General features: G+C 40.2%; 1 protein-coding gene across 36 annotated transcripts in view; it reads right to left on the bottom strand.

Annotated features, from left to right (window-relative positions):
- NRXN3 (neurexin 3) overlaps positions 1–27,189 on the bottom strand; it is a 1,092,565-nt gene that overhangs the window by 103,483 nt on the left and 961,893 nt on the right. For 17 of the 36 annotated variants that reach the window (XM_064150720.1, XM_064150904.1, XM_064150848.1 and 14 more), the window contains 3 exons: positions 13,075–13,164; positions 8,225–8,284; positions 6,617–6,924 (listed from right to left, as the gene is read on the bottom strand). In XM_064150720.1, coding sequence (XP_064006790.1) covers positions 6,617–6,924; positions 8,225–8,284; positions 13,075–13,164 — 458 coding nt within the window. Of the gene's footprint in view, positions 1–3,671; positions 3,992–6,616; positions 6,925–8,224; positions 8,285–13,074; positions 13,165–27,189 lie in introns of those variants that run through there. The other 19 variants (XM_064150963.1, XM_064150973.1, XM_064150939.1 and 16 more) reach the window with 3 other exon arrangements.

The following is a 27,189-nucleotide window of genomic DNA, read 5'->3' as shown; positions in this document are numbered from 1 at the left end:
ACTCTCCATATGGATATCGGGCAGATACACTCTTCCACTCTTTAGAGAGAACACACTGCATATTATATATCATCACTGTCATTCTCTGACTCCAAGATCACAGTGAAAATACCCACAAGTGATTTGTTGTCATCACCTCCAAGCCACAGTTTGAACAGTCTGGCAAGCATCACCACTCTCATCTCAAGAAACCGAGGCATGCACTGAACACTGAATCTGTAACAGAGCACACAGTTTCTGCCTTCTCATGGAGAGTAGAGCCAGAAATCCATCTGTTCTCCTAGGAGTGTTCTGATCTTTTTCACAGAAATCCATCTGTGATTCTGGTCTCTGGACCTCAGCTATCCACGTTGCAAGGCAGATATATTAATGGCCTGGCCTAGGCCCTAGAGCCTCCAAAAGCTTACCTGGACTAGTTCTTTTGGAGGACCCATGCACCAGCTAGAAAAGCTGGACATCCATGAACTGAGCAGAATCCACCACACAACATCACCCAGAGAGTCTCCTGTGAAGCTCTGGTCTGACTCACTAAATAATTTCTGAGCATACAAGCAGCTGACATGGAAGCTGAAGCAAAGAGCATGAATATCCCTTTAACTTCTTGTCGTGGATACATGTTTACCTACTTAAGGTTGGGGCTGTGGTCTCTTTAAGAAATAATACGAGAAAGCAGAAAAGGAGAGATGAGAGGCAGACTCATAATTCTCAGCAGTACATAATTCTCAGCAGTACAAATGAGCCAATGAAGTCAGTCTTTAAAGCAGAGACTCATCAAAAGCTCTTTTTTCATTAGAGCTTTGCAGTCCTGGGATGAAAATGTTTTAGGCTCATACATGTTTACCTATCGAACGGACACAAAAGGGGCACAAAAGGGACAGAACAGACCCGGCGCCATAAAGTCTGGCCTGCCCAGGGCCCAGGCTGTGTAACGCCGTTGTACAAGCCATGCGCCTAGCTTATGGCCTACCGGGTGCAAGGCCCCTGCTCTCCGCACACCTGGGGGAGCCAGGCCTGTGGACCCTGCCTAATGTGGTTAATCCCGGCCCACATCTGATAAACAGGACAACACAGGTAAACAAGATGCTCACCTCTCGCTGCCAGTTCGCTGCCTGCTGCTGTTACCTCTGTCTGTCTGTTCGCTCCCTGGTGGCTTTACTCGCTGCTGTGTGCTACGACACTTGCCGTCGATCCGGCGAACGATGGCACTACGCGTTCCCGGCCGGCCGCCGCTCGGCCTGCCTCCGTGCTGCACACGGCACACAGACTGCTCCTGCGCACGGCACTCGCACTGCTCCAGCCCGCACGCCTGGACCCTGCTGTGCCCAGGTGGCTGCTGACCGCTGATGAGTTCCTGAGAGCCACGGCAGCCCCTCTGGTGCCCAGGCTGAGCACGCAGCAAAGCCACCTCGAATCATTACCACCTGAAGTCCACCACGCGGCTTTCACTACACATATTCTCCTGTTTATGCTTTTGGAGCGCAAATATTGAGCCTTTTGACCAGTGAGTACCCTAACCCTCTTTACTCAAGTTTGTGAAAGTTTATGCTTAACCTTTCAGCAGCAGTTTGTGCTGCAAGGCTCTCTAGTTACAAACGTCCCTAAAGGTTCTTCCCAAATCACCTAATTTGATTGTATATAGACATTCTGCAACCGCATCATAGGATCTGTGTGGGTTACTTGTAAATAAGTTTGGGCAAAAATTTCTCTGTGTATATTAATAAATTATTTAGTAACTTTTACATCGGCCTTACTGCCTTTTGCTCCAAGCCCACATTCAAACCCCTCCTTAACACTTCTGTCCACAGGAGTCTCCCAAATCCAGAAATCCCTGACGTACTTCACTAACAACTGAAGTGCTTTACATCAGGAAATAAGGGCATGTGGGCTTTGAGGACCTTGAACAACTATTAATGAAGCAACTCTTTGAGAAACACGGCAGCTCTGCAAGAATCCATCTCGGCACAGCACAGTGACTGCCGTCTCATCAGAGCCTGCACAGTGTGACACTGTACCACATGCAGAAGCTAGCAGCTTATCTTTGAGGCCTCCTTAAGTCTCGGAAGTAGAAGCCTCAGAGAGGATATTACTGTCACAGGAGAATCTGTTGTGTTAAGGCCCTGAGACAGTCAACAGGAATTTAGTACAACACCTGTCACTTCTGAACAGACCGTATTTAAATGCAGAACAAAACCACGTCTGAAAAAGTCAAATCAGCATTTCTATTGAGGGGCAGAGGAGCACAAGCACTATTTGCTACTCACCGCAACAAATGCGAGTTGAAAGTCCCTCTTCTCCCCTATTTTCAGTTAGCAGAAAAAAGGTCAACCCTTGCTGTCTTCAAGGATATCCTTCCCTGAAGGATATTTGAATCGCAGAAATGTTCTTCTAAGTGTAGCATGTAATCATACATCTCAGCTGTTTCTCACTCAAATCCTGCCTGTTCTCCAGTGGTCTGACTTTCACTGCCTTGCAGGAATGTTATTAAACATTTTAAACCAAAATGAAGTTACAGACATTTTACATACTAATATCATTGCTATGGGGTACTTCCAATAATATTTTTCTTTCAAGGTCCTTTGTCTTGGCTGGTTGTCCAAGACTGTATCCCATGTTTGCAATCTTCACAAATGGAAAAGCTAGTCACTGGTCTGTACACATACTGCACATTTTTAAAGCACTTAATTTTCTCCTCTGTTTCAGTCTAACTGTGCTCTAAAATACTTCTGGCAGTACTCTACCTAGCCTCAGGAGGTATCTTGGTATATGTTGCAAGCAGAAGAAATCTTTGCAGCTATGCTCATTTGTATTTCCTGAACAAGTCAATAACCAATCTAAACACTACTGAAATTCCTCTGGATTTTGTATCACTTTGGGATTACAGACCTGATATTCTGCACAAGCTTTAAATACAAGTGAAAAAAAAAAGAGTTCCAGTTACAGACGAAAATAAGTAATAGAAATAGTCCAGATACTTCTAATACAGTAAGAATATGAATTCTTTACCCCAGTTCGTTCTACCTTGTATTAGATACTTTAACTTACACCATCATCAGCCTAAGCTCGGACAATTTTTGGTGTGCTTCATGATGAAATGAAGGTTTCAGTGGGACTGAGAAAATAACCTGCTGTTGCCTTGTGGATAGTATAATGAAACAGAAAGATTCTTAATGATCAAATCTAAAATATGAGGAGAAAAAAATACTTGAACCATACTTAACAAAATGGGAAGAAAAGAGGCTAAACTGTGAATGGCCTTGAAAGTGAAGAAAAATTGGTTTTGAGTAGAAACGAAAAGAAACAGCTAGAACAAAGTAATAACTAACTGTATCTGTGCCTCTTGTAGCCTTAGGTAGCTATATTTTATGTTCTCCAAAGAACAAACTTGTTCTATTAGATTTTTCCACCACTTAGATCTCAAATTTTAAGCAAGCTTGACAATGGTGATGTTGAACACAACTGAGATAAAATAACCATTAGGCATCTGAAAACCGCAGCTGGAGATACAGCCAAAACAGAAAAAAACCCAATTTATTCTCACTTTCAGAGCACAAATAACACAACTTAAGCTGACAGAATCAAATTCTACCACGAGTAAGGAAGAAAGGCAAGCCATCTGTGCTGCGACAGCAATAAAATGGCCTGATATTTAAATGCAGAAAGTTGCAACCGAGGTACATATTGACCTTTATCTTTCTTTCAGTGGGTAGCACGAAGTGTCAGAGTTATTGCTTTAATATCAGCTGAGATGAGGCCATTTGTTGTGGTGTATGTGTATCCAGGAAATCACTGCTCTAACCATGTTTTTAGAAGCACTTTGACACTTTATTAAATCTCCCTGATGCTCTCTCAGCATACAGTAGTCTCTACGGGCTGAGTGAACTGACATGCAGGCTACTCAGGAAGCTTTCTGAAAGAGTTCTTCTTCAAATATGCCAAGGTCACATTCAGCTTGATCCAGCCCGCAAAGGTCCAGTGCTACTTTGTTACACTCCTATAGATAAACACAGTTCTGCTGCCTTCATAAATTATAGAAAACCTCCAATAAACTAAATGAGAGCAGGATAAGGGCCACAATTATATCGCAGATATAATTGTACAAAGATTTTCTCTAAAATTAGAGCTAGCCACTGATGAGAAAGATCTGTAATTATTGCAAAGTTTATGACAAATTGGCTAAATCTGGGGTAATTTGCCCTCATTTAGCTGGGACTTTATAAATCACCTGTTGGGTGTTTGAGGCTAAGAACTCAATTAATCCCAGAACTGATGGCAACTGGATTTAAAGAGCACCAAAGGAGGAAACGTTAAACCTCGGCTTGGAATTACTTGCTCTAATAGCTGTAAAATCACAGAATACTTGTGGTTGGAAAGGACCTCTAGGAGTCACCTAGTCCAATCCACCCACTCAAGCAGGGTTCACCCAGAGCCAGTTGCACAGCATTATGTCCAGACAGCTTTCGAAGCTCCAAGTGATCTCATTCAACTCCCCTGCAGTGAGCTGCCTAGGGCTACATCAAGTCTAAACTTTAATGTCTCTGGTCAACCTGTTCTAATATTTTACCACTCTCATTGTAAGGAATTTCCTCCTATGTCTAACTTAAATCTACTCTGCTCTAGTTAAAAATCACTGCCCCCTATCCTATGCATACAAACCCTTCTAAACAGTCCTTCCCCAGCCTTCCTGTAGGTCTCCTTCAGATATTAGAATATAGTTATAAGTTCTCCCTGCAGACCCCTTGTCTTTACATTCTCTGTTCAGGTATTTGTACACATTGATAAGATTCCCCCCTGAGCCTTTCCTTCTCCAGGCTGAACAGTCTCATCTCTCTCAGCTTTTTCTCATACAATTTATATTGCAGTTTCTTAACCATCTTAGAGGCCTTTTTCTGGAGTCTTTCCAGTTGTTCCATCTCTCTTTTATACTGAGAAGCCCAGAACACAGTACTCCAGATGTGTTTTCTTATCCTAAGTGACCAGGATTAGATGAAAAATAAAGAGAATGGCCATATATACACAACCACAATTAATTACTGATTAGACCTGAAGCAGTTGGTGAGCAAATACGGAACACTGATTACAGGTTTCAAAGTCCTTGATTTCATTAATGTCTTCTGTCCCAAGCAGCAGAAATTCTTTTAAGGAAGCAGATGGAATATTTTTTTTCTCCAACTAGATGACAGTACACTTTGCTCAGGGGGTTTAATAAAGACATACTCTGATCAATAATTACTCATTAGTGTCTCAGCCAATATATGCTTCATCCTATTCGACAACATGATTGTACATCACTCTAACAAATCATTTTCAGAATCTGATCCTTTGCTAAGGTTGGCTATTTGCATGATTCTTTTCTTTACACAGAAAGGAAAAGCAAATTTAAGGTGTTTACTTCTAATCAGTACCATACTCTGGCTGCCACACAAGTGGTTCAAAACCTGTGCTAGTGTGAAGCAGGCTAGAATGTTTCGGTGAGAAGAACTAGATTACAGGCTGGGAAAGGAAAACAATGGTGATGTCTCATAGGCTTAGTGAGATGTATAAAAACATAAGCCAAAACACAGATAACACGCTCGGCATCACTCTCGCTTGGACTGCTGGCTGAGATGCATCTCTCTAACCTCACCCTCCATTTTGGACTAATCCACTTCACTTCCTAACCCCCCTGGCCAAACCTCTATTCTTCCTTGGGATTGGGGTAAGGTTGAGAGGAGTAGGGGGGAAAGTGAAGGGGTGGTTGACAGCCCCTCCTGGGGACTCAGGTTTCTGGGAGGGTAGTCGTGTTTCTGTATTACCTTTTACCTTGTATATTTCTGTATAGAACTGTATATATTGTAAATATCTGCTTGTATATTGTGCTAGCTGTAAATATAAGTTTCATTCAATTTCCAGAGCCGTCTGAGTCTAGTCTGGGTGATTTCCAAAGTGTGGGGGGGTGGGGAACACTCAAACCATCACAAAACCACTGCATCTTTAAGACTAAACCCACAATATTAAGCACAATTAAGCCAGAACATCTGAAACTTTTTTTGGTTTTTTTTTTTTTGGTAGCAAGGATTTTTTGCTGCAGATGTTAGAACTGCTGTTTGTTGGAACATCTACAGCTTGCAAGTAACATTCCTTTAAAATTTTCTACAGGAAGGTTATAGAAGGAAAATGAAAAATGGCTCTGCCTGGAAGTAATGCTCTGTTGCTTTCCTCTCCATTATGAACTTCACTGTCGCAGCAGTACATACTGTCACAATAATAAATAACCATACACCCACCCCCCATTAAGCTTTGTAACTCTCTTAGAAATACATTTCCCCATATATAGAACTCTAGAAACATAGTTAAAATCATGCTCTTGTCCATATTTGGGCAGTCCTAGTTACATAAATGAGGTTTCACTCAGTACAGCACCAAAATCTGTCCCCTTTGTCATACATATATGCCATAATAACTAACCCAGCTGTTTGTTCACCAACACAGGAGAACATTTTGTGGTGATTTGCCCTACACAACATTATTAAGTTAGAACTTACATGGAGTGTGATTCAGGGAACATGGCTCCTGTGAACTTTGAAGTGATTGGCAAAACAAAAGACTAATTAAGAACCCAAGGAACTATTTGACTTACCTGGATGCTGGGCGGCGAACGGTTTTTTCGGGTTGTAGTGGTGGCCATCGTAGTTGTGGTTTCCATGACTGTAGTAGACATTTCCGGTGGCACAGAGGTTGTGGGTGTTGTTCCCAAGATGGAAGGGACTTCCCCAACAAGTCGAACACTTCCATTGATTTTGATGTTGGGGTTGTTCTCTGCTGCCATGTTCAGCACTTTCAAGCCATTGTAATAGAGACCGGAGAGCTGGCCTTGGAAGAGACGCCCTCTGTCCTTCCCTCCTATGGCTATTTGCGCCTGGGTGTTGAAGATCGTTAGCTGTCGTCCTAGTGAAGGGGGTTGAATAACATTATTACCAGACATTTCCTTCACTTTGAATCTCTCATATTGAGTCCTGGCCAGAAATGACAGACAACAAAGAAGTAGATTCATTCTTGGCGGTGTTTATGGTAACTTTAGAAACACAGTATAGAAATGTACTGCCTAAAGCTCACCAATAAGGAAGACTAGGCTGAAAGCAAGAACAGCTAAAACTGAATCTCATACTTCAGCATTCACTCACATATCAAAACTCTGGAGGAGCTTGGACTCAGAAATCTGAACCCACTCTTTCAGAGATGGACCCATTTTAAACTACAAATAAATGTTCAGTACGTGGCTGTTTCCACTACCAATTCAGACTGCAGTACCTGTCAAGCTTGAGCCCATAAAGAGGCCTCTGTTTTGACTGGTCAAAGGTTGGGATTAACTCAAAAAGCCACTTTTAATAATGCAAAGATTTTAAGAGGTGGCTTCTGGAGAGTAAAACATCACAAGAAAAAAAAAAGTGAGTTAAAGACTGCGTAAAAGTCTTAAGACAGGATCAGTCATGTTTTTCCACTTGTAATTTTGATGGTGTGAAAGATCACAGATTTAAAGCCAAGAAGAACCAAATGCAAAGATTTGTGATGTCTCTGAAAGAGCAAAGCTTTTGAAATAGAATAACATAGTGTTTTAGATGGTTTAACCCCAGAATACCTTACATGTGACTCCCCTCTTACAGACGGTGAAATTCAAATGTAGACAGGTTAAGTGACTTACTCAAGGTCACACCTTGAGTGTTCTAATATAATGTCTAAGGAAAAAATGTATTTATTAAGTATAAATCTAGTAACAATTGCCAGTTTACCTAGTTTTGCAGGACACAAAACCACATTCAGCCTGGGATGCTCTACTAATACTGCTTATGTCCCAGGCTAGGATGACTGTGGTAAGAAATAAATTGCTTCTTGCAGTGCAAAGTCAGGGCCTACAATTTCACTGTTCCTCAGAAGTGTAGGGGCATACCACTTGGAATCTGTTGAATTAACAGAAAACCAGACTGGACAGAGCTCAGAAGTGTTATCAATGCAGCATCAAGTCAATCATCATTCAGATATGTTCTGTGTTTTCTCATTTTTAGGAAGTTTGCAACACATGTGCCCAACCCACTCCCAACCCCCAGTTCTCACTCACCACTTCCCCTCTCTAGTCAGCCCTGATGAGAGGTGCAAAGTGTCACCATGTAGCAAAGCACAGCCTATAACTCAATGTTCACTCCTTCACAGACAGTGGTTAGAGTAGATCAAAATGCGAGGGGGAGCTCACCAATTTTGGTGGTCGTCGTGGCGGGTCTCGAAGTCAAGTGGTGATGCGGTGTTGCATCATCTTATGGTGACAGGATGGACCATGGGGAAGAGAATGGGGACAAGAGAAGAAATGTATCTGAAAGGAGTTCCTGTCCCCAAAGAGGGCTCTAGCTAGCTAAACAAAAGTGTATGGAGAGGTGGAACATATGGACACGTGGAGGTGGGCTGCACATGCCTTGTGCTTCTCACCCACAGAATTGTAAATGAAACATTAGGACTTGATCAAGGTGGAACAACTGCATTGATGAAGAAATGAGAAATAAAAAATGGTGAGTATCCTTCCCCTGGAAAGTGCTGAAACATCTGATGCGACAGTCTGCATCTGGGGAGGTTTTAAACTTACCAGAGGCAACGTATATCTATTAAAATATAACAAACGTGCACTGAAGCCAAACATCCTCAGCTTATAAAAACAAAGCCTTTCCTGTTGTCTACAGGAAAAGTAGGATCCAATAACAATATATTTCAAAGTATTCAGTTCCTGTCTGAGCTAGAGGAAATGGCACTGTATACTGCAAAAGGGCAAACTCTTGTCAGACATGGTGTCCTCAGAGTTTGCTTTTCTTCTCAGTCTTGCTGTGCTTTGGATTTTTTAACGTATATGCTGTCAGTTCTTTGCTACCTAGTTTTCCCTTCTGCTTATGTGTTCTCTCCTCCTAGCACTGTATTTCTTCAATATTGTCCCTGTCCTTACATACCTAGACATTTCAATTGCTAGTTTTCCCTCCTTCCCACCTCATTCATGATAGAGTGCCAAAAGGTAGAGGTGAGATGAATAAAGAACAGGGAGTTATTTCACTAACCTTGAGATGTTATCCCTGATAATGGAAGGAAGGTACTGAGCATTCAAAGCTTTCCATTTCCATTCTTTTCTCTCCTTTAATCAATACTCTTTTTTTCATCTTTTACCAAGGGGAAAATGAGTGAGTGATGAGGAAGGAGAATCTTTGCTGTTCCACCTAGCAGAGCTCCCCAGTCGAGGACAGACGAAGGGCTCCCTCACTTGTACTGGAGGATTAGGACTCCCTTTAGGATGCCATCTCTTCTAACTCAAGATCCTAGCCTGTCTGTCATACCTCTACTTTCAAGAATGAGGAGTTAGTATATTAAGACTGAAAAAAAAGATTGTCTGGTTTTGGGCCTTCACCTACACATCTGTACAGCAAGGATGTAGCCCCACTTGAGTTTAAAATGAACTCTGATAGCGTGTTTTGGGGTCTTCCTTGTTTCCTCACTAGTTTTCCAGTCTAGGATTCATTCACTACACCATATAATTAGTGCTGGGGACAGCAATGGTACTAGCACTGTTTGCTAAAAGAACAATCACTTGCTGAGGTCTGTCTGTCATTCCTCATACTTTACTTCATAATGGTGTACATGTGCATGAATAAAGACAACAGGTAAATGCATATGGAATGAGAGAAAACTGCTGAAAGAATATATACTTAATTCTGCCATTCTCTTCTGATCATACTTTTGATGATAGGGTTCCAAAGCCCTTACTTTAAGTAAAAATTGGTCACTGAATTTTATTGAGGAACTGTTTAGGCTACTAAATTCTTCTAGGTGTGTAAAGATTTCAACTTAGAGTCCTTTTCCACAGAGAACTCTTCCTGCTATTTTAGTGTCATAGCAGACAAAAAATATGAGCTTCTTTTAAGTTCCTGAGATGTTTTCCAAATATTCTAAATAGCTCAAGCTCTTCTTTCTTTCTTTGCTCTCTCATTGACATCTTTATTTGGAAAACTGAATACCAATTAAAGATATCATGGAGAAAAGTTAGTGACGTTTAATTTTTCCATAATACTAGGAGAGATTTTGGGCCTGATTCTGCAAATCCTAATTCACACTAACAGTTTTTGATTCAAAAGTAAAATCACTTATGTCATCAAGACTTCACATGTAAGTATGAGACCTCATTCCAGGATCAGTCCTTTTCATGATACTCTTCTGAGTCTTAATTAGCTCATCCAATTGCAGATCAGACAACAAGTGTGCCTTACCAGACATCATGAATTCTGCTAAGGAAATCTGCTAGTTTTATGACTACTTAAGCTGACAACATAGGACTAACATTTCTTTTGTTACTCACATGCAGAATCCCAGTGAAGTTAATGATGTTTAGTGTTTTTCATATTTCTGATACAATTGTAGATGTTGGCTCATCTTAACAATATTTTACACCAACTTATACAATTGAACACTCCCCAAACGAATAATGCCACTTCTGAATGATGTTGTGATGTATGTGTTTTCCAAGAATGAACTATTTCATTATTATGAATAACATAACAGTGGTACCAAAGGAAGACCAAATCTATGGCATTCAAAAAGTGTTTCATCTTACCTCACTCAAGTCAAGAACTCATATGGGCAAAATAATTATTCTATATGCTCTCTGATGAATCTATGTATTCCTTCATCCATTGGTTCACTTTGTTCCATTTTGATGGCAAGCTACCTTTCACTCATCAGCTTTATAAAGTCTTGTGGCAGAAGGTTTCCATGTTACATTAATTACTGGGTGGATAGCAGGGTGCAAATCATTCTCTTTTTTTCTTCTTTCCTGAGTGGTACCTAAGCTGCTGACAGTACCTATCCTGTCTATCCGCTTTGAAACAAAGGAACAAAACTGTTTTTTCTCAGGTGTTACACTGCACAATGTCACTCTCTAACACAAAGTATGAAGACTGAATTATCCTTTGGTATAATAAAACCATGGCTCTACCCTTTAGCCTAAGAGATCCAGTGCTTTGTGTCTGAATGCACAAATACTGTCACTTTTAGACCCTACTGCACGTGTGATTGTCTTTTAACAAACCATCGATATCCACAAAAGGTAGACTTCAGTTCAAAACTTCAGAATGGCTTACAAATGACATGTGCCTTGGCATGCTTAGAAGCTCAGACTTGGAGAAGCAGTGGCATGAAAGAAAATATTTGTTGCAGAACCAAAAAAAGAAAAGCAAATCCCAAAAATAAAACAAAAAAATGAAATAAAGATGGGTTTCTCAAGCACATGAACTCCATCAAGGAATTAGACATGCATCTGTTTTAACAAAATTGAGGCAATCATTGTCTGAAGTGTTAAAGGGACTTTAGCAATTCAAACTTACCAAAATTATCCTGGTTTTAGAGTTAAGCTTTATTTATTTATTTTAATCTGATCTTGTAAATTAAAAGGGCAACCTACTGAGACTCAATAAGCATTTTCTGTATACTTCTATCTTAAAATCTATCTCTGATTTAGCTGAATTAACTGTTACATAAAAACATGGTGGTAAAAAAAAAATATTTTAGTTACAGAAATACTTTTGTTTTACTTTCACAAGTACTTGAGGTTTAGTTATAAACATTACCCCTTTGTAGACCAAGCCTGAAAAGTGGGCAACAGTATCACCTCTCATTGAAGTCAACGGGAGCTGAGTGTGCACAGCACTCTGCAGGACAGGCTCTTATTTTAACAGCAGTTAGCCACATCCTTCACAATCTTAAATCATACTAATGAAATAAATTTGTTAATTCAGCTGAGGACAGAAGTTTGAAACACAACACAAATTAATTTCTTCCAATTCTGCAAAACCTCGTTTGTTCCTCTCTTATAATTTGCTAATGACAGTAGTCTAAACACAGAAAATGCAAGATCTGAGTTCAGAGGTCACCCTCTTTTATCAGCAGTATTTTCTTACGAGGAAACAAGAGAAGATTGTGTTCTGTTTTTTTTTTTTCTGGACTTTAAGGCAAGGAATTAGTGTTTTTGTTTTTGTTTTTGTTTTTTTAATAAATATCACATTTAGTACACAGGGAGATCTTCCTGACTTCAGCTCCACTGTATTACTGAAAGCCCAGTCCAAATCCTGATGAAACCAATTAAGAGTTATTCTGTTACCTTCAACGAGCTTTGGAATGGGCTCTATATCCAAGATCTCTTTTTTCCCCCCTTCAAATTGCTGATAGAAAAATACACAGTACTGTTTCCGACTCAAGTCCCATTTCAATAGGCTATGGAACGTGTGCAGAAATCTCACTTAAGCAGGCTGGAGTTATTCATGCTAACTAGTGTTTTACTGAACTGAGGCCAATTATGCCAGGAAACCCCAAAAAATAAAGGAGCACTGTGTAAGATGAAGATACAGAAGAATTTGACTCCTAACTTCGAACACTCAAATGATACACTTGTCTGAGTGTACTTCAGACGTAGCATAAAAGCGACAGAACAATCATCTTTCTCTGTCTCCCTCACTGTAACTTAAATGAAAATGTTAAAAAATGTTTTCTTTACAACATTTTTTAAAATAGTTTAATCTTAATGCCATCAGGAAATACATAACCATAGTGGCTACTCAGAGTCAGGGGATAAAAAAAAGCAACTTAAGAGGAAGTGGTTTAACTAGTAGCTTTGACAATTTTTAAAGACAACTTTGGTACTAATGGTATAAGTTTTAAAAAACAACTCAAAATAGGAAAATCATGCAGTGGTTAAATTGCCATAATACATGTTGTTATTCTTCACTCTGCTTGGCTTTATGTTGTTTAGAAAACACAGCCTGAATTTTGCTACTTGGTTTGTTTGTCATTACTGTGATAGCAAGCTTAGAATTTCGTCCCTTTAACTGCATTTTAATAGCAATGTATTATAGCATGATTTATCAACATATGGCAGGTGGAAGCTGACACAAATTATAATGAAAATTAAAACAGTCATTTATGCAGCAGGCGATTATCATTTAAGAAACATTTATTTGCAGGCTTTAAAAATGAGAGTTTAGAATCAAATGGGTTTAAAATGAAAGTTTTAATGACTGTTACCTTTTTCCTGCAGCCACTCCTCTACAGGCCGGTTATATTTGAAGGGGATTTTCTGTTTTACCATTTGGAACCGTTCACTATCAGTGTTGCCTTTAAAGTTTAAAAAACAGCTTAAAAACAATCTGAAAAGTCAATGAAATAGTTAAAACATCCTAGATCTTTTGGTTTCGGGTTTTTTTTATGACCTTATTTAGCTAGATATAAATCAGCCAAGTGTGTGTGAACACATATATATATTTGAAAAGAGAGAGATTTATATTTAGTGAAGTGGAGAATAGTTATACATCCAATTGCCTGAGATTCTGGAAGGTCCAAGAAGTTAAATCCTATGAAGAAGATATCTCAGATTCTCCTCGGAGTATTTGTTTATCCAGATTGATTAGAAGGCATATGTAATTTGTCTAGGACATGAGAACTTGAGTGAACTCTGTGGCATGATCAAACTCCGTATCTGATTGCACAAGGACACAGTGCAATACGGCAGTCACCCAAACACACAATAATACTTTGATAAATTTTCCTGTGGTAGCAAAAAAGACTTGTTAGGACTAGAAACTCAGTCAACATGGGGGGAAAAAAAAAAAGAATAAACCAATGCTGAAAAGATTAAACAGAATCATAAAAAAAAAAACCCACCCAAAACTGAGAGTGGGAATATAGTGAAAAAGGGGAGCAAAACTTAAAAAGAGGAAGAGCCATTAATTAAGGATATATGAATACTTGTGTCCAGTTACTTTGGTAACTTGGAACCGCTGCCAGAAGAAAACAGAAGATTAGAAAGTAATTTAAATGAAAGCAGAAATAATTATGCATGATGCAAATTCTGGCAAGTGTAGTTCTATTGTTCCATGCTGATGGATAATAGAATTATCCACTAAAGTGTGCTTTGGAGGAAAACTCTTATCACTTGCACAGTACAGAGAGTAAAAGCTTCATGAAAAGCATTTATTCAAATTCTCTGACTGAGAAATTCTACACTACATAGCTTGGGCCAACCTCTAGTAGAAAGGAGCAGCTCAGTTTGACAGTGATACAAGTACCCTCATTCCACTTCATCATTTTCTTCAGCTGCTTTCTGAATCATTCTAATTTTTGCTTCATGTATTATTTTTCTAAGAACTCTTCAGTTAGGCAGAACAAGAGTGCATCTTTCATAAACTTCACTATAACATTGTGGAAAACTAGAGGAAACCTCCAGCTTAGTGAAGTAATGCTACTATGAACAGAGGGCACAAGAAAAGGGAGAGAAAAATAAAAAAGGACTAACATCTGGCAAGATGCTCCACCCAGTCAACAGCAGGCACTTCAGTCCTCTAGCAATATGACTGGCACTTCAATCCTCTAGCAATATGACTGGTACATCTCATGTGTGTTCAATAATCCTTACTGTATAACTGTTGCTCAGAAATGTTGCCAGTCTGTATCTGCTGACCACAGCTGTGCCCTTCAGCATCATCTCCTTACTGCTTGCTTTCTGGAACACCAGCTACAGTCCCACAAGGATTTCCATACAATAAAGTATAGACCTAAACTTAGAGGCTATTTGTAAAAATCATCTCTAGCTCTTTAAGTTCAGTTGTGAGGAAAACAGAAGCTTAGTTTTGGGTTAATATCTCCAACTACAACGACAAACATTTAGGAGTCTTGCTGCTTATTCAGGGCAACAGGTGAAACAAAGCAAAAACACTTAAGAACAGCTTTACTGGCCTGATTCCTTATCACCTTCCTGGAAAATCATCTACTTTTTGCTTCCATGTAACAGAACATTGTGGGAAACTTCTGTTCCTCATTAGCTGGCACACACTGATGTAGCCAGTTTCTCTAGCCCACCTCAGAAGCCTGCCACATACAGCTCAGTACTCAGATAAACAAGAAGGGAATGATGGAATATTGCAAACGCACTCTAACAGTAATTTATCAAATAAATTAAGCAATCTACCATAGTGGCTTGGAGCCATCATAGACATTAAGTTACCTTTATTCCCAGCTCTCATAAGTCTTATCAACACTGACAATCAGTTCTCTACTTCTATGAACAAAGATTCATAAGATTTGAATCATGTTCAATGTATGAACAAAGGAAGAAAAAAGCACGATAAAGTGTAGCTGATGTAACATAAACAAAACCAAATCACCTAAAGTCAGAGAGACAGGAATTTTAACAAAACTGGTTTTAATCTCTTTATTAATAAATAAGATGATGTAGGCCAGTTGTTTTCCAAATTTCTTGATCTAAAGGATAGGTCCCTTTCCTGAAAGTACTCCCATTTCTTTAAACAGAGGAAGTTCACACTCATGGAACAGGGAGTCAGAACTGCTAGTCTGGGGAGAGTGGAAACAAAAGCAACTAAATCCAACTCACTACAAAACCAGTTTCTTAAGATCAGTTCACAAGGCATTCTGCTTATCCAACAGACCCTTTCTTAGTACACTAATCCATGCTCATCTTCACCAAAAGAGCCACATCTTCTAAATGCAATTACAGAAATTCTGCATCTCCTTTAGCACGTTTTTTGGTCAGTTGCAGTGTGCCTATTCTCTGCACAAGAAGTACTAAGTCCTGTAAGACACTCAGGAGACTTAAAGACCTACATTTCTCTGTTGACCCCTAAATTTCTGTCAGTCCAGATTTGAACACCTACAGAGAATGTGCTACTACATCTATGCTGCCTGTGATAGATTCAGCAGAAATAGAGGTTATTCCCAGCCTTACAGAGTATGTTGAGTAAGGACTGATGGTTAAATGAGTACACTGAAATCTTGCTGTTGATGGGGAAGAACATTTTCTATATGGTCAAAGAAATTCTGTAACACACTTTACTTGGAACAAAAGCTCCACTGGCTTAATTCAATATGTATGTAAGCAACCTTTTACTGGAGAGAGTGAGATTTTTTTCATAACAAAGAACAATGCACAGCTCATAGGAACCCAAGTCAGCTAGGGGCTGGCATGGAGCGCTTCTTCCTCTGGGTGGAGGCCTGACTGCAGAAAGGAAAAACCTCAATGAATCGAAATTATTCATAAGTAGGGCATCTGACAAGAGCAGGCCAGTAAGACCAAATTAAAAAGGAAATGGGACACTGAATGAAGATGTAACAGGAAAAAACCAGGTTTCTTATAATACAGTCCTAGACCTTCAAGAAATCCAGAAATGATAACTATTCCCCACCACACCTTTAAATATTAAAAATAAAACAGGTTTAATTTAGTTTTATTATTATTGTTATTATGTAGATATATTCATTGAGATTAAAATATGTATAAAAATCATACCTTTAAAAGCTAGGAGAAATTGAAGCATATTAGAAAATTCAAATAGTTTTAAATTGCAACATTAATACCTAATCTGTTCCTTTGGGTGTTGTTGTTTTTTTAATTTTTATTTAAGAAATTAGTAAGAGTGGTTTTTTAAAACATGTACATGAGAAGGTGTGCACTTACATACCCAGTTACAACACGTCAGTTAAGGCAGATTTTATTGCTAAGAGATTGGGATAGCCATTACACATCTATAAACTCATACAGTTGTTAAATTAGTATTGACTTATGCTTTAAAAAAAATAAACATAGCATTTGATATGAGGGTTCAGAAAGGAAACATCATGGTTTGCACAAAGAGTAACATAAGCTTGACGTGAAGTAAGCTCATTGGATTTCATGATGTTACGATTAAGGAGGATTCTTGTCCGTCTTCACACAGAGAAATGTTCAGTATCAATCCTTTTGTGACCTTAATGCAATAGTTTTCTAGAGCTGAATTACATACATGCTCAAACACACCCTTCATGCAACTCCCCCTGTTTTCTCCAGCTATGATTCTGAAGGCTGTACTTCAGGAAAGAATACAGAGGATAAAAAGAGTCATTCAAATTTGTTTTGCTGTAGTTCTTTTGCACTCAGAATCAATGTGGGTCTCACAGGTCTGCAGGATATAATTTATTATAGTTAAGTTGCGTTGATTAGTTTTGCTACTTGTGATTTACTAAATATTTATGCTCCTATAGGTTGTAGCTGCTTAAATGACATGACTGCCAAGAGGAACTGTGCACTTAAAATAGCATTCTTCCTTTTTCCTACATCAGCATAATAAATTCCTGTATATCAGTATGACTTCTGATCTGCTTCATGACTTAAGTTTCCTTTAAACAACTGTACCTTCACATAGGTTTTCTCCTTTCTCATGCACAATTCTAAAGCATAGCCAAAGCCAGCTGTCCACTGGGATAAAACAAGTCTTTTGTCCATTTAGTACTCACATGTATAATTAACAGAAATCCTGCTGCATCTGCTAAATATCACATAAACCTCATTCCCAACCAAATGATAGACATCCAGGCTCTCATAACCTTAAAGATTTTAATGGCAACATTGTGAAATCTTCTGGATCCCTACATCTTTTTTTACCTGAATATTCAAAGTATTTCAAATACCACAGACATTCCTGTGACTGCTTTATTATTTTCTTTCCTTTTTAAAATTTATTTTTCCCTTTTTTTCCTCATTTGTCCCTCTTTCCCCCATGAAAATCTGGCATACCAAACAAAAAAATGAGAGCCTTCTGGTTAAACATGATCATGTATCAGTCTTCTGTCTTGTTCTGGAGTCCTCTGTATCCCTGCTCCATGGACAATAAGGACAATACATGTAAATAGATGAGATTTGCTTAAAGCTTTAGCTCTTGAAAATCTTCAATATACATCAAACTAAAATGAGGGAAAAAAAATCAAAATAATTTGCTTGTGCTAATCACTGTTAGCAGTTCCCACAAGAAATATTTTTGATAGAGTGCAATAGTCTAGAGACAGACAGCTTAAATTTACTCATGGGCACAGCACAATTTTCTTCCAAAACCTTTCAATCTTGGAAGATGTTTGCTTTTCCACTCATAGTTCCTTTAAGAAAACAAACAATCATTATTGCATTAATCTTATTTCTAACCCAAAATGGATTCCTAAGCCAAATAAAGTAAAAGAGCAATTGAAGCTCTGAAAAAATGTTTCTTCTTGCCCTAGATAGCAATCATGATGATTTACTACCTTTTTGGTGAGAAAGAGAAAAGCTGAAAGGTTCCAGCAAATTGCACTGGGCAGAAAGGAAGTACTCACTTCCAAGGGTAGAATATTAATCCAACCTGATGTGTTGTCAAGTCTGTGAAGATGCTTAAAAGAATACCATAAGAAAACATTCATCTGTCCTATATTAATGCCACAGGCTGTTTTACGAAGAGACACTACAGCAGCAACTTTTTCTTCATTGCTTCTAAGTCTCTAAAAAGAATAAGACATTTTATCTAAGGAACAGTTATTAAATGAAAGGCAATAAAGTGATATTAATGATTTAAGAAAACATTTCTGTATCAGTGCTCAAGGCTTAAATTGGTTTGACCTCTCTCCCTTATTGTAGATGGAATTTCCGCAGAAGAGTGGCTAGTAAGCAGTTAGTGCTTGATAGCTCAGTTCATCCAGTAGCCTTTAATGCCAGCTTCCTTGGGTTTTTTTATGGATGCCCATAATCTCACTAAGATTTACATACACTTAACTGACACCAGTACAGGAGAAGGGCATGGTAGCCTGCTACAGACTGCAAAGTTTACCTTTGAGGTCTAAATCCCCTACCTAATATAAATTGACTCATTTCAATTCAGCCAAAACTCTTCCAGAGCTGATGCCATGGGCCCTGGAAAAGGAGACTTGCATGCATCATGGAAAAGCTATCATTTTCCACTAATGACTAATAAAGGGCAGACATTTGAAAAGTGTTTATGACTGGCACACACTGAGCCTCTTTAACAATTTTTTGTTTCAGGCAGCTACACTTGAAAAATTACAGTATACAGAACTGTGAATTTTCTGTATTTCCTTAAAAATTAACTTTGTTCTACATACTATGAAGTATAACCATCATTTGTTCACATTTTGTATCCAGCTAGCACACAAAGACAAGTCTATTAGTAAATTCATATTTAGGACAAGAACCTTCTTCCTTTGTAAATTAGGAAGGAGTAACAACATTGCCATCAGTTTCAGCATCAGGCCTGTTTATGTGTAGCTGTTCATTTTGTTGGACTACTCCAAATTGTATTGCAGTTTATGTTACATAATACAGGGAAATTTGCATTAAAATAAAAATATATTTAAAAAAATACTCACAGTTGTTTGGGCTTTTTTTTAAACACTTGAAAAAAGTTCAAACCTGAAGCCATGGATGTCACCTATACAGAAATGAAACTGGACAGCCATGCAACTAAACGAATTATAAGGTGGGTAGTTTGGAGTGTTTCTTGAACTACCAGAAAGTGTTCTTCAACAAATTCTTGCAAAACTTCAGTTTTGTCTTATGTAACCTGAGATGTTTAGGAAGACTTATTCAAATTTGAGATTTTATTTCATTTGAGGGGATCAAAGAAAAGCCAAGTCTTAACATGGCTTCACCTCTTGGATATTGTATTTTCCCCACTGTTCAATACAGTCACATCTTTTGCTACTGTATTCTCATTTTATTTCTTGTCCCCATCTTCCCCCAAGTCCTGGATGCCCTTGACTTTATGTTCAACTCCCTCTGATCACATTGTTTGCTGGTAACCACACCTTTCCTTCCGTTCATGACACCACGGACTGGAGTTAAAAGCTGACCTTCACATTGCAGCTCTCTTCAGCTCACTGCCCTCATGACAAAAGGCAATGTTTCAGTAACGTAGGTAACTAAAAATAGGAGAGACAATTACCAAGCAAGACTACAACAGCAGAAGTCACTCAGGCAACTGGACTTGCTTCTAAGTTTCACATGCCTCACCAAAAGCTTTATAGAATCATAGAAACAACCAGGTTGGAAGAGACCTTCAAGATCATTCATTCCAACCTATCCCCCAGCCCTATCCAGTCAACTAGACCATGGCACTAAGTGCCTCATCCAGTCTTCTCTTGAGCGCCTCCAGGGATGGTGCCTCCACCACCTCCCTGGGCAGCCCATTCCAATGGCAAATCACTCTCTTTATGAAGAACTTCCTCCTAACATCCAGCCTATACTTTCCCCAGCACAACTTGAGACTGTTCTCCCCTTGCTGGTTGCCTGGGAGAAGAGACCAACCCCCACCTGGCTACAGCCTCCCTTCAGGTAGTTGTAGACAGCAATGAGCTCTGCCCTGACCCTCTTCTTCTCCAGGCTAAACAACCCCAGCTCCCTCAGCCTCTCCTCATAGGATTTGTGCTCCAGGCCCCTCACCAGCTTTGTCACCCTTCTCTGGACATGCTCCAGCACCTCAACATCTCTCTTGAATTGAGGAGCACAGAACAGGACACAGTACTCAAGGGGTGGCCTGACCAGTGGTGAGTACAGGGGCAGAATAACCTCCCTTGTCCTACTGGCCACACTGTTCCTGATCCAGGCCAGGATACCATTGGCTCTCTTGGCCACCTGGGCACACTGCTGGCTCATCTTCATCCTCCTGGCTGCTCTCCAGCCACTGCTACTCTCTATTTTATCTTATACTTTTTAGCCTGAAACTTGCAAGGTCCTAATCCAAAGCAATGCAATATTCAGGTCAAAGTCATTGGGAAAGTCAGAGGTAAACTAGGAGATTAAACATATATCCAGAAGGTGAAGCTAACACAGGCCACTGTGACATAAATAAGAATAAGGAAGACTTTAAGAAGTCATCTAATTCACCCCTCTGCCCCAGGCAAGATCAGTAACATTTCAACCTCTTTTAGAGTAATCTCTCAACTGTGTTTTGGAAAACTGAGAAAATGAGTTCCTTGCTCCTGATAATCTAACACAGAATCACAATAGGAACAAAACAAAATGGAAACTCAGACTAGCAAAGGTGGAAGAAGGTTAATCAAACTTTTAATGTGTGCAGAAGAAAAAAAAAAACACATTAGCCTTGTGAAAAATGTGATTCAGGTCTTATTTTATATGAGCAGATTATACTGACTCATAGAAGCTGAGGCCATGGGCATGAGATAAAAGCAATCTGCTTTAGCTCGCTCTCGATTTATGTTGGAACACTGTGCTAGTGTAGAGTATAGAGAAGAGAGTTACCAGTTCAACCTTTTCATAGATATGGAACACTTTAGGTGCCCATATTACCCCATCTTCCAGATGTTTTTTAATGGGTAAATTATCATTTTTTCACTGACTGGGTCCAAATTAAGCACCCTACCAGGCAGCCAAGGCTAAAGCAACTATTAAAGAATGACTGAAACTGCATATTGATCTTCCCATCTTAAACAAGAAAACAACAACAAAAAAAGCAGCTCATTTTGTAGAAAGAGAAATGAAACAGGTCGGAATAAAATTCACTGCTACTCTCCCCACATCTCTGTTCTTCAGCTCTGTTGGGAAGGGTCAGTATCTGGTTTATATACCCCGGTGAGAATAAGCAGCAATAACCAAAGTCGAAAGCACTTTATTTCTATCGACACTTTAAATTCTGTTAGTTCAATTTATCTAGGAGATGCTTATCTCTGTTGTGGGTTATGCAAAGGCAGGGCAGAGAAACACCAGATGTAGTTTCCATGTGTTGCGCAAGGCGTTGCGGCAACGCAAGTGCATCTGTTTGCCTTCCAGGAACAATGTCAGGCAGGCTAGTTCCGCCACAATTACAGCTGTTTTGAAGATTGTTGCTTCACTTTGGGGCCATCTCAAACGGAGAATCCCAGAACCGGGCAAGGAAGCGGCAGCCACAGCAAGATGCGTGGCTCGCAAGCTCGAGAGGGTCACACAGCAGGGGCGGTGCAAGGAGAAGCAGCAGCGGTGCCAGAGCCTGACTGGGGAAGGGAGCATCTATCTCTGCTGAACCCAGCCCACAACATGCCGGAGAGAGGAACACAACCAACCGAAAAACTCAAAACCCAAACGCCATAGTATTAGCCATGGTCATAACACAGTGTAGTGGAGGGCCACATAGGCCCAAACAGGCTTACAAATGCCTTGCCTGGACATGTTTTTCTGCCCAAACCAGAGGTAAACACATTAAACGGACAAAAGGGGCACAATAGGCCTGGTGCCATAGTCTGTCCTGCCCAGGGCCCAGGTTGTGTAACACGGTGGCACAAGCCCATGCGCTTAGCGCATGGCCCACCGGGTGTAGGGCCCATGCTCTTCCCATAATTGGGGGCACTACACTTGTGGACCCTTCCTAATTTGGCGTGTTTTGGCTGACTGCCAGAAGCCTATTGGACGATATCGTGGCCAAAGGACCATCAATCTCAGCCCACATCTGATAAATAGGGCAATCCAGGTAAACAAGGTGCTCTTGCCTCTCTCTCCGCTCACCTCTCCCTGCCTGCTGCCTGGGGCCACTACCTTTGTTTGCTTTATGTGATCCTTTGTTCCACGGCACTCTGCACCAAACCAGTGGATGATCGAAGGAGGCGTTCCTGGCCGGCCACAGCTCCAGCCTGCCGCATCAGCCCAATCTTGTCCATGGAACCTTCTCAGACAGCGTGCCCCAATTCGAATTGAACTGTTAGCTCTACGTGAAATCAACCACATGGCTTTCACTATATCTATATTTTGGGACCACAGATATCAAGACCTCCAATGAGTGAGTATTTGAACTCTCTTGATTCGAGTTGTTAAGGAATTTCATTAACTTTACCAGCGGCACTTTATGCCACAAGACTCTCTGACCAGAACATTTCTAAAACCTCTACCAGGTTGCTTAATTTGGCTGTGAATAGACATTCTGTAAAATAGTTTCACCAACCACGTACAAAGAATCTGTGTGGGTTAGCTGTGTATAAGTTTGCGGGAAAGTTCTCTTTGTGTATATTAATAAATTCTTCAACAACCTTCAAATTGGCCTCACTATATCTCACCCCAAACCCAGACCCAAACCCCTCTAGAACACACAGGCAAGTGCTGTGGTTATGAAAGCTGTGGGCACCCAGACTGGTGCCTCATGCAAATCATGCCTGACAAATTTGGTGGCTTATTATGATGAAGTCACTGCAACAGTGGACAAGGGAAGGGCAACTGACATCATCTACCTGGAACTAAGGCATCTGACTCTGTCCTACATGACATCCTGGTCACCAAACTGGAAAAAGATGGACCTGATGAGTGGAGCACTGCTGGACAAGGAATTGGCTGGATGGTCACACACAGAGAGTGGTGATCAAGGGCACAATGTCCACCTGCAGACCAGTGACAAGTGAAGTCCCTCAGGGGTCAGTGCTGGGACCAGTGCTGTTTGACATCTTTGTCAGCAATATGGACAGAGGAATTGAGTGCAGATGACATCAAGCCATGTGGCACAGTCAACTTGCTAGAGGGCAGGGATGCCATCCAGAGGGATCTGGACAGGCTGGAGAAGTGTGCACACACCAACCTCATGACATTCAACAAGGCCAAGTGTAAGGTCCTGCACCTGGGTCAGCTCAATCCCAAGCACAAATACAGGCTGGGTGGCGAATGGCTGGAGAGCAGCCCTGAGGAAAAGGACCTGGGGTTCTGGGTTGATGAAAAGCTCAACATGAGCTGGCAGTGTGCACATGCAGCCCAGAGAGCAACTGTGTCCTGGGCTGCATCAAGAGAAGCATGGCCAGCAGGGCAAGGGAGGTGATTCTTTCCCTTTACTGTGCTTTTGTCTAACCCTGATAAAGTGGTGGGGGATATCAATTGATTTTAGAATGGCATAAATGAGACTAAACAGTTTTTTTTTCCATCTCTGATTGCTACAAATCAGTGATCATTGCCTCTCAAACAGAAGAACTTACTTCAATAAATTGCCTTAAGCGAAAGAAAAGACAATTCCAGGACCCTGTAGTGACCTAGTAAGCCTTTTCAAAGACAAACATCATTCACAAAGCCATGCAATGAGCAAAAGGAACAAGAAACAACCATACAATAAAGAAATCAACATTGTGTCAGAAGTTAAGGTAGACCCCTGGGAAAACAGACTTGTCGTACCTGCAGATATATATTTCCTATTCTAAACTTTAAATTAATTTTCTTCCTTGGAAGTGATCTGAGTTTTGGAAATTGCTATGGAAATACTAAGTAGTGAAAGGGTGAAATACCTCAGACTGTTAGCACAGTGATTCTCACAGAGTGTGAGTTTGTGGGGCTGAAAAGATTTTGCAAGTTCAGCATTGGAGTTTGCACTCTCCAGAGTGCTTCAGGTACTCAATAAATAGCAAAGATGTAAGTTCACTGACCCACAAAGGTTTTCCTGCTCAGTGAACTGTAGAATATTTTCCGTTTAAGTCCCCAGAGGTAATGTAGATTGGAGTTTTATCCCCACTTTACTGTGTGGAAAACTGACCCACAGAGTGGTAAAAGCATTGCCCAAGAGCACTGGGAATGGCATCTCTAATGGGATTCAGGGACTTCTGTCTCTGGGTTTCATGACTGCCTCTTTCTAATATCTGTCTTTACAAAGAGTTGCTCTGCTTCAGCCCACAGCACTGGATTTCAATGACTTTTTGTTTTCCAGTGCCTTTAAGTGGGCAGGCAGAAGGCTGATGCAGATGCATGAGTCTCTTCTGTCACTGCATGTCAGCTGTGTCAACCTGGGATTACAGCTGGCACTGTTCTTTCTGCAGGCAATAAAATCAGAAAAGCACAAAGTTGTTGTTCAAGGCACTGATGCCTCAGGTCAGATGTTTGCTTCTCACTCTTCCTGTGTGCATGTTTGTATGAGAGACAGGGACAGAGGGAGAGCCAGAGCAGGAGAGAAGAAACACTTTATCACAAATAACTCATACTCAACCAGAAAAAAATGAAAGAGAACTTATCTAAGAGAAAAACATGTCGTCTAGCAGGATGCTTACTTTGCAGCAATCTTAGCCTGATTCTTCATCTGAGAAATATTTCTCCATCTTTCTCTACACTACATTATGCAGCTACATTTTAAATATCTTTAGATACATGCAACTGAACCAATTCATCTTACTCCAGCAAAGGAGGAATTTATTGGAAATGTTTCATAATACTGCTTCTGCTTGGTACCTCGACACTCACACAATCACAAACAGATGAGAATAGCACCTCAGATTTGAGCATTCAGACTGTTAGGAGAAGCACACTTCAGTGAGCAGCTGTTAACTTTAGCCTGGAATGGTTAGCTAAGACCAAGCTGTCAAGATATACCCACACCCCTAGATATGTTATTACTCTTCATGGAACATGGCATGGTGATTATTTTAACAAAAAGCATGTTAGATGTCAAAGAGATACGAAGAAAAAAGATTAAAAATACATGTTTTGGATGCAATACACCTCTTCAGCTCTGTAGTATCTCAGGGAGAGGAACTCAAAGGCCTGCAACGAGTATAAAAATGCAACCTCATCATTTAGGGAAATCCCAAGGTTCTTATATCAGATACAAGAAGGGTGAGAACAGCTAGGTAGAAAGGTGCATCAGTTACCTATGGACACTATATCTTGGCATATTGTAAGTCATCATTCTGACACACAGCAAGCCTAGGACTGGGGAACTGTAAAGTTCATCTTGTCATGAACTGCACTGTTTACTATATGTCTAGGGTTCTAATTTAAATTCCCAGAGACTCTAATAAATTTGATAGAACCAATAACAATTTGTAGAGTGCCCTCCCCTCTTTCCCCTCCTTTCTCAAAGGAAGGGATTAAATATAGGGAGAGAGAGAGGTAAGCACACCCGAATAAATCAATCTCACTTGATTTGGAAGGTGAAAAGTTTAACAATAACTTAGAAGAGGTATCTGAGGTAGGGAAGTTTACAAAGGATAGGGAAGGGGAAAATAGCAAAACACAAAATGTATAAATACAACCCAAGTTTGTGATGGTGGCTTTGTCTGCCTCGTGGTATAAACAGCGGTTAATGGTGGTATGATTGATGCAGGGAGATGCAGAGAGAGAGGTGTGGAGGTGCAGGGCAAGAGAGAGATAAATTGGAAGCCCCCTGCTTTTACAGTCAGGAAGCGGGGGAGTGGGCTAACCATCACCTGGTGGTGTTCAGACCCACCCCTGGGGAGGCATCAAGACCCCTAGGGTCAGGTTCAGGGTTACTCCCCCTGGAGTGTTAACCCTATACACCATACTACCATTGTCAAATGTTAACACAACTTTTCATAAGCATTCACTTTGTGCTGCATCAGTTGGTCTTACAAAGAATCCTAGTCCATAGGACTAAGCTAAGAGGAAAGGAATCAGATTTGAGAATCAAGATTATCAATGGAAAAAAAAAATACAAGAAATTGAGCAAAACTGCCTAGATTTTCATTTGGTTAGCCAAATGTGAACCAAGACAATGTGCTCACTGAGGAGCAAAGCAACTTCTATCAAATTCCACCTGGAGAAGGAGTGAGGGTATTTCCACATAGTCATGTCTCCCTGAATAAATTAATGAACAAAAAAGAAACAGAGGAATACAAATGTAATGACTACAGGCATTATGCAAACATGTATAATTATGTGACCTCATGTTTCAGGTCACAAACTCAGAATAAGAGTAGGACAACAGCTTTAGGAGGACAGCTTTTGGGGCATATTTTTGTTGTTGCCATGACGGGTTATTGTAATTCTCTGAAGCATAAGACACTTGGCTGCTCTCCAGCTTAAGAAGTTGATGAGATGAACAAAAAGGCTCTGTGAGTACAGAACAGAAACCATTCTAAATCCAGGACCATTGGCCATAGTGTGATTTTGACCATTAAAGCAAATTTTCTTTGGATGTATTTAGCATTTGCCTGTAGATCTGACATACTGGACAACTGGTCAGATTCAGGAAGATTTAAGAATGGTGCCACACTAATTCAACTAACAGCATACAACAAAGTAATACACAGCTCTGCTCTTGCAGACAGCACTGCTGAAAAGTTTTCCTCAAATCATCACTACTGTCATGGAAGGCCAAAATAGGCCACATTAGGCCTAAACATGTCCTGGCTTGCCCAGACATATTTTTCTGCTCCCCCTCTTTCTGCTGATGGGAGGAGCAACCACAGGAAAAGAAAACAAAAGGCCTGACACCTTTGAGTCTCTTCCAAATTTACAAACAGAACACCCTCACGTGTTTATACGTGTTTGTGTTCTGCCCTAAAAAGGGTAAGCAAGCCTTGGTTTTACCTAATACTGTTAAGCTTGGAAAACTGCCATTCTTATTGGCTGATGTGTCCAAAGACACA

Source organism: Pogoniulus pusillus, chromosome 1 (genome assembly GCF_015220805.1).
Source record: "Pogoniulus pusillus isolate bPogPus1 chromosome 1, bPogPus1.pri, whole genome shotgun sequence".
Classification (NCBI taxonomy): domain Eukaryota; kingdom Metazoa; phylum Chordata; class Aves; order Piciformes; family Lybiidae; genus Pogoniulus; species Pogoniulus pusillus.
Note: the sequence above shows the minus strand (reverse complement) of the source record. Positions and strands in the feature narration are given on the sequence as shown.